General features: G+C 40.2%; 2 protein-coding genes across 3 annotated transcripts; both read right to left on the reverse strand.

Annotated features, from left to right (window-relative positions):
* Positions 1–2,102: 2,102 nt before the first annotated feature.
* Positions 2,103–9,562, reverse strand: LOC306831323 (transmembrane protein 120A-A-like). The gene is made up of 12 exons (XM_079355360.1): positions 9,347–9,562; positions 7,607–7,725; positions 6,105–6,236; positions 5,949–6,008; positions 5,765–5,860; positions 4,843–4,932; positions 4,464–4,529; positions 4,292–4,353; positions 3,722–3,814; positions 3,219–3,283; positions 2,884–2,952; positions 2,103–2,781 (listed from the first exon to the last, which is right to left on the reverse strand). Exons 1-12 carry the CDS (start codon positions 9,422–9,424, stop codon positions 2,668–2,670), a joined length of 1,044 nt encoding a protein of 347 aa, XP_079211486.1. The 5' UTR covers positions 9,425–9,562; the 3' UTR covers positions 2,103–2,667.
* Positions 9,563–11,133: 1,571 nt separating this feature from the next.
* styxl1 (serine/threonine/tyrosine interacting-like 1) lies at positions 11,134–13,845 on the reverse strand. Of its 2 annotated transcripts, XM_079356732.1 has the most exons (8): positions 13,552–13,841; positions 13,398–13,459; positions 13,195–13,294; positions 12,974–13,107; positions 12,287–12,432; positions 12,081–12,184; positions 11,760–11,872; positions 11,134–11,354 (listed from the first exon to the last, which is right to left on the reverse strand). In XM_079356732.1, exons 1-8 carry the CDS (start codon positions 13,658–13,660, stop codon positions 11,223–11,225), a joined length of 900 nt encoding a protein of 299 aa, XP_079212858.1. In that variant the 5' UTR covers positions 13,661–13,841; the 3' UTR covers positions 11,134–11,222. The 2 variants fall into 2 exon arrangements, with proteins under 2 accessions (XP_079212858.1, XP_079212857.1); XM_079356731.1 differs by lacking the exon at positions 11,134–11,354 and having other exon boundaries at positions 11,528–11,872; positions 13,552–13,845.
* Positions 13,846–14,062: the final 217 nt, after the last annotated feature.

Below are 14,062 nucleotides of genomic sequence, written 5' to 3' on the forward strand. Positions count from 1 at the left end.
ACTTTATACACACGACCGTCCCAAGACTGCAACAACAGTACAGCTGGTGCTTCTTACTCATTGTAGACATTTAAAGAGAATTTATTTCTGCTGTTTATGTAAAATGTTGCACTAGCTCCATTATCCAATTTTTTTTTTTTTTTTAACTTTCAGCTGTCATACACATTATTTTGGTTTACATATGTTAATTTGAGGTATATATAATTAGTATATAATATATTTATCAGAGACGATCACTTTAAGAAGATATCCTTTATTGAACCACACACTAGCTTTGTGCTTCCTCTGATTCTTTAGTTATGCTCAAAATTAGCTACTATTGTCACTACTGAAACACATGGTAGCGTTCAGCAGTGACGTGATCATTTTAAATAGCTAACAAAGTGGAAAGGCGAGTTAAATCCCATCATTTTGAAATAAATGTGTTTGAAATGATGAAAGAAAAGAAAACTCACTGAGTTTATGACTTTCAATCATCTATTTATAGCAAATAAGCAATTCATAAGTAATATTTGTACATAAATGATCATGGATTATACATTTTTTCTTCAAAAATAATTTATTTTATTGACCAAAAAGCACGTGTTTGTAATATTCCCAACATCCGCCATGTTCTGAGTTAATATTAAGCAATACGGTTGAGTGAATATGATAAAACACTGTAAAGAAGAAACTGGTCACCACGGAAACACTGGCTGTTTTTTAAAATGTATAAATATATTGAGTCATCAACTAAAATGTTGGAAACAATAATAATTGTGCCCCCCATGCATTTCATATGTCTGCTAACACTGAATCATGGAAAGGCCAGTTACAGTACCACAATAAAACCAAAGCACATCCTAATGTAAGCACTGTTGAAGTGAGAATAAACAGCGCCCCCATCTGGAACCACCACCAGGTGTAAAACAGGGGTTTCTTTCCCTGCTGATTCTGCTAAAACCCATTTGCTCGGCTTTGATTTCACGAGATGGCAGGTAGGTCATCTCTAACAGCTCTCCAGGTGTGTCACTTACTAGCTGGAGCCACACAACCTGCAGCTCATTCATTCTGATAAAGACATCTTTACAAATGTGGAGTTTTTATTTAGGCTGAATCATTTCTTTAACATCTGGCAGTCTTTGTTTTTGTTTTTTTAGCCATACATTATTATTCAATGAGGAACCAATAGTGAATTTGGGTCTCTTTCTTTCCGAGGTGGATTAAAACACATTTGATGCACTACAGAAAATCATGATCATGAGTCTTTTCTTGTTTAAATTCTGATGCTAATGTACAATGAGGGAGTATCAGGGCAGAGAAAGGGATTGTTTTACTCCTTTTTTTCTTCAGATGACTTTATGTAAATAATATTAAATAACGTTACTTTTATCTGTTATCGATGGCATCAAAACGAGGGTCTCAAAGTTCTAATATTTGTCTGAATTGAACTACAACAATGATCATTATATTCTGAAGGGATTCTGTTCGTGCTTCAGGGCCGTGCAGCCCCAAGTGACCGAGTGTAACCACCTTACAGAGAAGTTTATCCAGCTGGGAAAATGATTTCCAATGTTTGTGCAGAACAACACAAAAAGAGCCAATTACACAATAAGTTTGATGCTGCCACCTTGTGGCCAATTGCAGTAATGCATCTAAATTAGAAGTAGATTTGAGCAATATCACCGAATTTAAAAGTAAGGTGGGTCAGAAAAGAGCCATTAATCAATCAAAATTAGAAGAGGAGTAAATACTTAAAATTTAAAGGGTTTTTCTTTGAAATAGTTTGAACTTTTTAAATACAAATTGGGACCTTAGTTCAGATCTTCTCAACTGTTTCAGGGTTTCTCCAAAGGGCCCAAACAAAAATCTGACATCTTATTAATCTTTTATTTTAGTAGGGAGAACCCATGATGTACCCCTGAGCAATACAATAAAGCCTTGTTTTCACCCCTCGATTCAGTAAAAGGCAGAAAACAAGGAAAAAAAGAAGATATAAAACACAATTTAAAATATAACAGAAACATTCATAAAAAGTCACATATTTAAAACACACTCACTTTCCGTTTGCAGTTCAGACACCATCTCTGAGAGAAGGAACGATAAAGCAGTGAGAAAGAAGACGACAAATCTGCGTGTGGCTTTTTTTTAATTCTTTATTTTGAACTTCCTCCATCCTTTATCTTTTGTTGTAAAACACTAACACATCTCTCGACTTTGGGGTCTCATGTTGTATTTAAATAAAGCGATCTGGGGAGTTTTTGAGGGGAATGAGTGTAAACATAAAGCAGTGGAGGGCTTGGAGGAGTGTTTTATAAAAGTTCAGTAACAGATTGTAGATTTCCCTCATAAACATACAAGGCATATTTAGTAACAATGTCTCACGAGGTTGTACAATATTTGGACCTTTACAGAAACCTGACAGTCGCACAGAGCGACAAACCTGCAGGCGAGGTACCTGGTTATTTTGTGTGACAGAACATTTTGTACATATAGCTTTAGAATTCATTTAGGCACACTCTTGAATGTAAGCGGACACTGATCAAAGGGGCGGTACATGTAAAAAAAAGTCTCTAAGGACATCTGTTATAACATCATAAAGTGCCTGAACGAGAATATTAAAGCTGTGGTGATTTCGCGTAAAACTTGAGGATATTTGGCGATTCAGCTCGGCTGATTATCGAGGTCCTATAAGCTCTTGGACTTGTCCTGGTTGTTCTTGTACTTCTGGTAAACGACTCCGAGTGTGGTGAAGAAGTTTCCCAGGAAGAGCACCATGTAAGTGCAGCCGCACATCACAACCTAAAGCACAGCACAGACGACAGCCTGAGTCAGAAGCTCTTGAAACTTGGAGAACAGAAACCGCACGACGACTTTGACTTTGAGTGTCCCTCATGAACTAACCTGCCACTCTTTACACTGCGGGAGCTGAGACATCTTGAAGAGTGTGATGCTGTTGTAGAACTGCCAGAACTGTAAGAAGAGTAACGGCACACGATCAGGAATGTTTTAAAACACGCTGTAAGTGAGTATTTCTGTGTTCTTTGTGTACATGCGAATCAGTGCTTTTCTTTGTTTACTCCCTGCTGGCTGTTAAACAAATTGCCCCTCTGGGATGATAAAGTGGAGCAGGAAACTTTGACTCATCTATGAATCATTTTGTTTTTAATTTAAACCCTTAATATATGCGCTCTACAGTGAAGTTAGCAGTGAGCTGTATGACGGGAAAGGCTACTCACGTGACCAAAGAACAAGAAAGGCAGAAGGAAGGTCAAGCCTCTCCACATCCACGACTGGAAACCTTCTGAACACGAGGAGAGGAGAGGAGAGGAGAGGAGAGGAGAGGAGAGGAGAGGAGAGGAGAGGAGAGGAGAGCAGAGAGTCAGCGCTTACTGCCGCGAGGTTAAGTAAACATGCAAACAATAAAAAGGAATCATCTCCTGAAATTAGCAGCAGACCTGGACAATGTATTAGAAAAAATGAGTTTGGGCACATGGGATAAACAGCGGGAGAAAAAGGGTCATTGTTGTTGACACGGTTGTCAACCGTAGTCCAGCCCCTTCGTTGTTTTGATTGGACAATGACTGTAAGCAGCTGGCGCAGAGAGCAAACTGCACTAGTTTCATATGAAAAATAAGAACTGCCAAGAAAAACGGCATTAGTCGACACCGACCCATTCTGTCAGCGTCTCCTAATTCTGAATTTAAAATGTGACAGCAGCTTCAGCTCGGACTGTACTCACCGACTGTAAGGTCCATGTTATGTCTTTCTCCGAGCGCTCTGAGTCGGTACAAGCAGCCACTCTGGTAGTAGTACTGCAGAAACTGGACGAAGCCTTAACGAACAGAGCAGAGAAAAAAACAAACAAAAGAAGACGTCACACTTTATGTCGTACGTTTGAAAGAAGACATGTTTCGTTCCAAACATTCAACCTGCAGTGGACTTCCTGTGTGAGCCTGGTACATGGACATACAGCTGGGAACTATCGACACTCTCTAATATTATTTTTCATTTTTAGGGTTGATTTTTTTTTGTGAAATGTTTTTTCTGAACATAAAGAACCATCATTAATAACTTAAGACAGTTTTGGACCTCGGAAACATTGCTTATTCAGAAGTAATGAGTTATAGAGAGAGCCGCGTATGTAGACATACAGGAAAGTTCAGTGGCATTTTTTATGTCCAACCTATAGTGATATTCTGTGATAAGAAGAAATGACCAAACTCCAGTGTACAGCTGTTCTTAATGGCGTACTGTTCTGATTACAATGTATATAAATCAAACGGAGACACTTGAGACACTGCTCTCTCACTTTGGTAGAGACAGTAGGAGATGAACTGGTTCCTAAACATCTGGTAGAGAACCCCTTCAGGCCTGAGAACAAAGAGAGACGAGCTGGTTAGAAAAGAGCGCAAACATCTACGAGGGAAAATGTCAATTGGTTACTATGGAAACAAGCAATCGAAGATAAAAGCACGACTCACCAGGTGAGCATGACTCCAGACAGAAAGGTGGACACATAATGATGAAAGACCCACCAACCTTTGATCCTAAAACAACATGGAGGATGGAGCATGAAGGATACAGGACAGTTTGTTACAGGCTTCTCATAGTTTCCATACGTACACCCCGTCTTTTAAAATGACACTGTGTCACTTTCATTTAATGACCAATGGTATTAAAAGGTACAAAAATCTTCAGATCTTAACGTTTAGGTACCTGGGGCTCTAGGACTTCTTTCTTGCCATGGTATCAATAACTAGTTTCAAAGCTCATCTCTAAACTCCAAGGTCCAAAGAACCCCCTGTGTGAACAGAATATCTCTGTATTAAAAACAGTGGAAACAGGAAATGAGTTGCCGACCTCGAGCCGTTGCTGATGAGGACGCTCTCCCGGATGGTGAGTGTGCAGTAGTACCACACCAACAGGAAGTAGAAGAGGGCATCCAGGGCTCTGGAAACACAAGCCATAAAACTTAACCACAGTGGGATTTAATGCGAGTCGAAAGGAGGTGAACGTTTTGGACAATAACGTTCCTTTAATTCCAGCACAGGCTGGATAGTGAAGGCAGGAGTCCTCTGTGAGTTCTCCTCTCATCATCCACCTTGGTCATAGTGACCACTTAATCACATTTCAGGGTTCATTATTAACGCTTTGTTTGACTCTGCACCCCTTCAGTGTTTGAACTCCAAGCTTCATTCCTGCAAGTCCACTGCTCGCTCACTTCCTCCCTTTCTCTTCTCAGCTTCCCTTCGTCTGCGTCCTTTTTTTGGCCACTTTGCCTCGACCTTGATGTTTCTACAAAGAGAACAGAGCTGACACCGGTAATGAGAGAGGTTTCCCTCCAGGGAGCTTCGTCTTTAAGCTTTACTCGCCTCTCCCGCGAGATCAATCGCTCAACCGTTCAACACAAGTCACATGGTCCACCTTCACAGAGGCACCGGCCTCCTTTTATTCTCTGAAGTCAGACTACGGGGGAGGGCTGTCACCAAAGCATAATTTGTAACTTTGATACGAGCGCTTGCATAATAGGACCGCGTGTGGATTCCTTGGTTTTTGCAGCCGCCCTCAAGTGGACACTTGAGGAACTGCAGCTTTTTTTTTTTTTTTTTCACTTAAACGCTGGAAAAAGTTTTCAACACTGGAGAATGTCACTTTTAAGACACAAAATCTTACTGCATACAACATCCACTAGAGCCCTAATTAAATATCCATCCAATAATTAAACCCTCAACTGGCTACTCTGTAGTGCAGCAAATATAAACGAGACTGTGGGAAATCTTACCTGTAGCTGAAGACAAAGCGACACGTGAAGGAGAACACGAAGAGGATGACCGTGAGGAAGAGTTTGAATTTCTCATATTCATCTTTGTAGGCAAATCTGCAAAACACAAATCATGTAAACGTGACGAGAGGTGACTGACCGCGGTTTGAATCGTCTTTGTGTGAACGATGACGGCGTGGCTTACTTTGACTGTTTGTTCAGGAGTGTTACATTGACGCCTCCGAGCACAAGGCTGAGGTATAACCTAAACGGGGCGAGTCAACATTTCATCATGTTTGTGCTGTATCGTCGACTCCTCTAAATACACAACAACAACAAAAATCACATGACTCAGACTAACCCGTTCTTCTTTGGCAGAAAAGCTTCCATCTCAGAGAAGGCGTCTTCTCTCTCTTTGATGGACTCTCTGATTTCAGTGATTGCCTCCAACTCCTCAGGACTTAAAGTTGGTGTCGGGCTGTTCTCTTTGCATCTATTGATGAAAACATTGTGTCAACTTCACCATACATACACCGTAGAGTTGTTTGATAATAACAAGCTAGATCTGTTTTCATGTGTTTGCTCTTTTGCAGTTTTACAACACTAATAAATTTACACGTTGTACTTGTACCTGTTACAATGACAATCAAGATTCATTCATTCATTTACGAAGCACTTTTCACTCAAAAACGGTTCATAAAAAAAGACAGACGGATCGGAAAAGTAAGAACAACCTATACAGAACAGGTTTGGTTCTATGTGGGGGAGACAGGAGACAGGATGTTTGGTTCTATGTGGGGGAGACAGGAGACGGGAGGTTTGGTTCTATGTGGGGGAGACAGGAGACGGGAGGTTTGGTTCTATGTGGGGGAGACAGGAGACGGGAGGTTTGGTTCTATGTGGGGGAGACAGGAGACGGGAGGTTTGGTTCTATGTCGGGGAGACAGGAGGTTTGGTTCTATGTGGGGGAGACAGCAGGTTTGGTTCTATGTGGGGGAGACAGGAGACGGCAGGTTTGGTTCTATGTCGGGGAGACAGGAGGTTTGGTTCTATGTGGGGGAGACAGGAGGTTTGGTTCTATGTGGGGGAGACAGGAGGTTTGGTTCTATGTGGGGGAGACAGGAGGTTTGGTTCTATGTGGGGGAGACAGGAGACAGGATGTTTGGTTCTATGTGGGGGAGACAGCAGGTTGCCGTTGGAGGAGTGGAGGCTGTGTGAAGCAGAGCCGTGAGATAAGAGGGGGCCTGGAGGTTGAGCGCTTTATCTGTGAGGATTTTAATTAGACACGCCCCTTTCTCCTCGCTTCAGTCTCCAGAACTACAGCTCGAGAGCGGCGTCTTCTCCTCAGCTGAAGGGATGTTACCGCCATCCTGGTTATGTATACGATGAATCAGGATCCGTTTAAAGAAGAGACAGAAACTTGGACGCTGGTCCCAGTCAACAAAACACGCAGAGTTCTGAAGCTCTGACACTAATGATTCCTGCTCCCTCAGAATAAAACCAGCGCTGCTAAATAACACGAAATAAAACATTTTAAAAGTCAAACTCGGCCTCGCCATAAATGTTCTGCACACTTAAAACTCATTTTCAAGCTACAAGCGTAACAAGATCAATGTGCTGCGATAAAACGCTTCACAGTACAGTGACGCTGTTGTTCATTTTGGACCATTCTTAATAAATGTTCAGTAATGAATTTCATGGATTGACCGTGGCTCAGTATCAGCCGAGGAGCTTGAAAGACCAAAGCCCCACTTATAGCACAGGAAATGGCTCCTGTAATACGTCAGAGCACTTCAGATGCAGGACTGCTCCCGCACAAATATTTACAGCGTGTCCTCGGAGACGACGCTGATCCATACTCACGCTTTGAGAGACACAGACAGCTCTTTTAGTCTCTTCCTCTGACGGGAGATAGCACTGGAGCTGCTCTCCTGCAGTTTGGTGACTTCCTCCAGCTTCTGTTTGTAAAGCCGGTGGGTGTCCTGAAAGAGGGAAAAACCAACATGAATCAACTTGTAGTGTGTAGTGATGTAATAACTGGAAGTATTTGAGGGTACAGAGGTCACGAAACATCCGTGTGTGGATCGTCAACAATTCTACCCAACAGGGGTCACTCGTGCATATTTATCTTCAGAAGTTCAGCTTGAATCGTCATGTAAATAATCAATGACTTTTTTTTTTTTTTTTTTTTAGTAAATTAGACTTCCTTAATACTGGACACTACTCTCTGTCCTGTCTCTCAAAAATAAATGTAAAACAAAAAAACCAAAACAGGACAGTCCTTTCATTCTAAACCAATTGGATGGAGGTTGTTGTGGTTCAGCCTCATTTATTCAACAACGACTTCACCCATTTGATCAACAACCTTCCTATCGCACACGCCATAGCTGAATATTTCCCTGTCTGTCAGACACACATCGTTAAGTTTGCATGAATGGCACACGCAGACAGAGGCTGATTGTTTTTAGCCGGGTATGTGACCTACAATGGCAGTTGCCTAAGAGTGCTGCATAGTCAGCTCTGTGGTAATCGAGATCATGTTTCAACAACTGCGTGGTCATTGGAGACGCTCATTCACATACTTTTCATAAGCGTGTGATCCGTCGCTCCTGTTAGAGAGAGAGAGCTTTGGAAGGTAACCTGGTGCATCAGGTACAACTAAAACACATTGAAGGTACTTTCACAGAGGATTTATTGCTTCTATTTCCCATCTTTAAAGAGTGATTTGACTTTCAATACATTTATGCCTTGCTCAAGGGAACATTGCCAGTGCTCAGGAGGTGAACTGGCACCTCTCCAGCAACCCTACAGACTGAGCTACTGCCGTTGCACAAGTGAAATAAGTGTGAAAAAAGTTAAATTGATGGTACTTTGCTATGTTTTCATGAAAACCTATTGACGGTTTGGATGTACAGATGTTTTTTTGTGGTTAATTTGGCAAGAAGAAGAAGAAGAAGAAGAAGAAGAAGAAGAAGAAGAAGAAGAAGGAGAAGAAGAAGAAGAGGAAGAAGAAGAAGAAGAATAGAGACAAAGAGGGAAGAAACAACAACAATGACTAAGATACATTTAAAGCTACACTATAAGTCAGAATGGTTACAGTACAGTGTTAGCAGTAACAGCTGATCATGACAATAGACTGATCAGTTTAATATTAACATCAGAGCAACTTATAGATAGGTTGAAGTTGAGCAGAAAACACATGAATTAAAAGTTTATAATGATAATGATAGATGTCAGGATGTTATTAATAGTATTAGTAAAATCAGAGTTTTCTTATTGATTCAATTTAATAATAATTTGATATTGGTAAACCTACAGTATGTACTTCTTTATTAGGTGGTTATTTAATGACAATATGGCAAAAAACAACACGATGTACGATGTATATGTAGATGTGTGCCTTGTAACTAAAATGTGTCAGACTGTAATGAACCCCTCAGTTGACCTTTTGCACTGTTATCATGTCACAAAGACTTTAAGGAGGTTTGTCACTGATTAAATCTACTCTACTTTATCCTTTATTCCCCCCCCCCCTATCTACAGGGACATTTAACACTTCATGCATCATGTGTGACTTTAAGTCACCCAATCACAAAAACTCACCTGGATTTGTTGGTGATCTTTCTCCAGATTCTCCCATTCTCTTAAACACTCAGTGAAACCTGTCGGAGCGAACAGCATGTTCTACAGTGACATGAGGAAACCTCCTGAAGTTGTGTAATATTCACAGTCTGCTGTGCAAGTTCTGCACACACGGCTGTCGATGTCAAAAATAAATGTATCGAACAATGCTTACTTCCGGTCTGAACCTTCACAGTAAAAGCTTTTCTGGGCAAGGACATTTGCCCTTAAGTAGATTTTTCCCTTCTTTTGAGCACACATTGAAATACTAAAAATACCTGCATTTTCCCCTTAAGTGTGTAGGTATTGCCAGCTAAAGTTAAAGTTACCTACTCATTATAACTTTTTGTTTTTTAAACATTTAAATTACAGCTGTATTTATGTGCTTTACTGTCTTGGTTGTTTCTGCTTCAAGGAGCTGCAATATATTGGAAATGTTCACATACCAGAGCAAATAACAGCAATGGTTATTTCCCCATATTTAAGAAGGAAAAATACTAGGAATAAATGTATAATTGAGGCAAAGAAGTTCCTAAAATATTTACTTTTACAGAAAACAACAAAGCCCAGAAAACACCCATCTCCAAATGCCCTCCCATGGGAAGACTGCAACATTCAGGTCCAATAAAAGAGGACATTAAATGTCTGTATTGTCCATAAACATGACTAACAACATCATCTTCGATAATACAGTCTAATCTAAAATCGGACTTTACACTGATCTTTTACTTTTTAAGGTAACGCGAAAGATCACAATATTTTGCGTCATTTCCGGCGCGTGTCACGTGTTTTAGACGTGTTAGAAAGACGTGTTGACGTGCTGGAAGATCCAATCCGAAGTCGAGTTGTTTTTTGTGTGGTTCCTCTTGTCACCTTTTAAATACTTCAAGTGACGTCACAACACGCTGCCCTGACTTTTAACCATGAAGGGAATTCCTTCTTATAAATCACCGGATTTTTGTTTTTTATTAAAACACGAACTTTGAGCCGACTTTTAGCCACAAAAACAAAGTTTATTGATTTGGTTGGTTTGGTATCTCTGACCCATGAGAGGTAATCAATTGGCACTTTGCCTCTATTTTTAGAGCTGGCGTTTTGTAACAGGACAAACTGTCTTCGTCAATATTGTTAAAAAACTCTGGCATGGGAATGGATTTGAATACAACTAATGTGATGAAGTGAGGAGGGTTAAAACACATCTCAATATTTAGAAATAGAAAAAAAAAGCAGAGTGAGAATCAAAGCACACAATAAGGCCCCTAAGGACACTAAAATAATCCTCTTTTTTTCCCTTCTTGCAATGTCCAAATTCATGAAGAAATATTTCAGAGGGGACAACCTAAAACACACAACTCCATATAATAAAACCACTTGTCGATGTTATTCTTTGCCGACTGTGCACACAGACTTTAAGCTTTTTGTTTGCATTTACTTGTTTCCTCCTTTCTGGATCCGTGCTTGTGTTAGTTTTTACTCTCTCATGTGAATCAATCTCAACATCTTTTTCTCAAGACAGGTGTACAAAAGGCAAACTACTGCACACTGTCTACATCACAAAAATCCTTTAGCAAAACATACTTGTATTTTTGCAGTTCTGGCAGGTGTTTACTTGCAATTATTGATTACTAAATAAAAGAAATGACCTGACATTGGGTGCACAGAATTTCTAGTTTTTAGTTGACTTAGTCTAGAAATACAGATCACTAGGCTATCGTTTGATTATTACTCTTATAGCAGAGGTCAAAATTCTATTACGATAACCCCACTGCTTATTTTAGTGAGTGCAGAGTAACACAGTCACCAGTCTTTATTGCTGAATGTGAATAGAGTCATGTTGTCAAAGCTGTGGCTTCATTTGTCAAAAACAAGGTTCACAGGTGTCAGTCACTTTTGTGCCCATCGTGTGAAGCTCCCAGTCAGACAGCTGCTGTAGAAACCCCGTGTTTGGCCTCATGGCGGGTTTACATTTGCACATGTACCTCCAGGCCTCCTGTAAAAAGTCAAATTATTTATACATTGTGAACTTTTAAATGTAGTACTTCACATTTCCTTGAAATTATTAATGTAAAGCTCACATTAGGACATATCCAATTTAAGGAGACACAAAAGCAAAGACTGATACCATAGCTGATATGTGGTTAGATCCAGTTGGGCCAACAGTTAACTCTCTCTCCTGACAGTCAACTGAGCCTGGTCCTACTTATGCTAATGCAGGCAGAACTCTTAGCCTGAAAGGTGCACTATGTAGTTTTAGTAGAGGAATTTGAAAGTTGGAGAAATGCACAGATTCTGTGATATTTGTCCATAACTCAATCCACAAGCTGTCCTCAGAGGGAAATGTGGAGCCTGTTGGAGGTGGACGTTGGAGGTTCCTGCTCGAATGAACCCGACTTGCCTGTAGTGTGCATTTGTGGTGGTGCATCAGAAAAGCGATGGTAACAGCACTGCAGCGGCTTCTGCCATGCTCTGAAACGATCAGGACACGTGAGCCAGTGTTGATGTTCGAATCTGAAAACAGAAGATAAGTGGCTTTTTCAATCAACGCACAACTCAACATTAAGAAGCTTAGTAGTAAAATGTGTGTTGACGTGTGTGTGCAAAATTCACAGACAATTCTGTTCGTATTTTGCTGAACGCCTTGTTTAATTTTTATCCATTTTAAAACTAATATCCAAAACACCAACTTTCTATTTTATTAAGTGTGGTCATGACTTACGGATGAAACTACAAATCTTTTCAAAACTTGAGTACAGATCAAACGCCGCTGAGTCGACAGCAGGGACGTTTAGGATGGTCGGGTTCCCCTTTATGGATCTAGATCTAAAAGAGATTCAAAAAACGTATGAACAGATTCCACCAACAGCAGGTTTGATTCCCAGAACTTTCTCTGACGATGTTAAAAAATAATCAATCCTGCCTTACGCCACAGAGTCACTCTCTGAAAAACAGACGACAGCGCTGATCTTCAGGTTTTTTAAGATACTGGAGTCCAAGCTTTGATTCTGGTCGCCCATATACAGCAGTCCTGCGATGATCTCCACAGGATAAGTCTTCAGGTTTTCCAGCTCCTGAGATCATTCACAAATATCATCAGCATTAATTTGGCTCAACTCAAAACATGGATGGCATATGGACGAGAATGTAGTGTCTGGATATTTTCATAAATACAGAACCTAGGAAAAGGTGATCAGCTTTACTTGAACACTACATTTCAATGTCAACGACAGCAGTGTGCTTGTTCAGTGTGTGTTAAAGACTGTTAAAATGATCCATTTTTTAAAAGCATCATTCATTCAACTTCACCTCAATCTACAAAATAATTTTCCAATTTGAAGATTCAATGCAATCTAAACTGTGCAGGTACTGCTGTTCTAATAGTACTGAACAGGGTTTAGTCTACACACGATGTGACATGTGGGTGTATATTGTTTGATGTGGTTATTCAACATCAGTTTACACAAAAGTCATTTCACCTAATGTTGCACACAGTTCACACTTTCAGGACGCTAAAAAGAGGTAGACACAATTTAAAGAATATCAAAAGAGAAATATGAGGATGGAAAAAAGAAGAGAAAATAAATGTAAATAAACATTTATTGTTTGGCTTACCAAGATGGTGTAGATAATTTTCTCTGTCCTTAGAAAAGTGTACAGAGCTGAGAACCTCTCAAAGCCTCCTCTTAAGATCTTGACTGGATAGAGGCTTCCTTGAGCAAAGGCCCGTGCACAGTCAGCTGCCCTGCCTGCAAATCAAACACAGAAACTCACTGGTGTGAAGGTGAACTTCATTCATTGCTGAATACTAAAAAATATTAACTTTGATGGATTACCTTGCTCCTCCAAACAGCTTGTGTTGCTGTCATAGACTACCACATGCTGCATACTATCCACCTCCACAGCCACTGGCAAAAGAAAAGTACCATCTGAATCCTGTAAATAACAGAAACAGAGGTAAGATCTCTGTCTGTCTGTCTGTCTGTCTGTCTGTCTGTCTGTCTGTCTGTCTGTCTGTCTGTCTGAATTATATCCATACCACTTTGGCATTTCGAGCTGTTGGGATGTGGCTTATTTGGTAATCTTGGGCTTGACGAGCATCTAGAAAATATACACACAAAATCATCAGTTCATTTGAATTATTACGAAGATCAAATCAAACCTTCATGAAGTGGTCAAATCACACCTCTTACCAACCAAACAGAGGTAGTTGATCTCTGCCAGCCTTGAAACACAACCGTGGCGTTGGTTGAGAAGATTGTAAAGCTCCAGAGGCTCACACATCATGATTTCTGCCATCATAGGAAGAAAAAACAAACTATTAACTAAAAGCAAGTGTCAAGATCAGATTAACACTACTATTAGTTAGACCTGTCTGGAAGAGCACAGTTGTTGTTTGTTCTATTGCTTAGCAACTCAGGTCATTCTCCCCTATTGGTGGTTGGAGATGATGCAGAGCCTTAAAGTGACAGGCATCCATTTCTGAAGCAAGAGAAGTTTATTGATGGAAGAAGTTTCAGGGATATCCTCCTTTCAAGGACTTGAAATGAAGTCTTAATAGACTGAAAGTGCTGTAATAAAAAATTAACCAGAGTGAATTCATGGATTTATTTTTAAGGTTGTTTTTTTTATTGTGTATATGAAGACGAGGAAAAACTTCCAAATGGGAAGAAACCTCAGGTAAGGCGTTTCAAAGAGAGGCTG

Source organism: Symphodus melops (assembly GCF_947650265.1).
Source record: "Symphodus melops genome assembly, chromosome: 11".
Classification (NCBI taxonomy): Eukaryota; Metazoa; Chordata; class Actinopteri; order Labriformes; family Labridae; genus Symphodus; species Symphodus melops.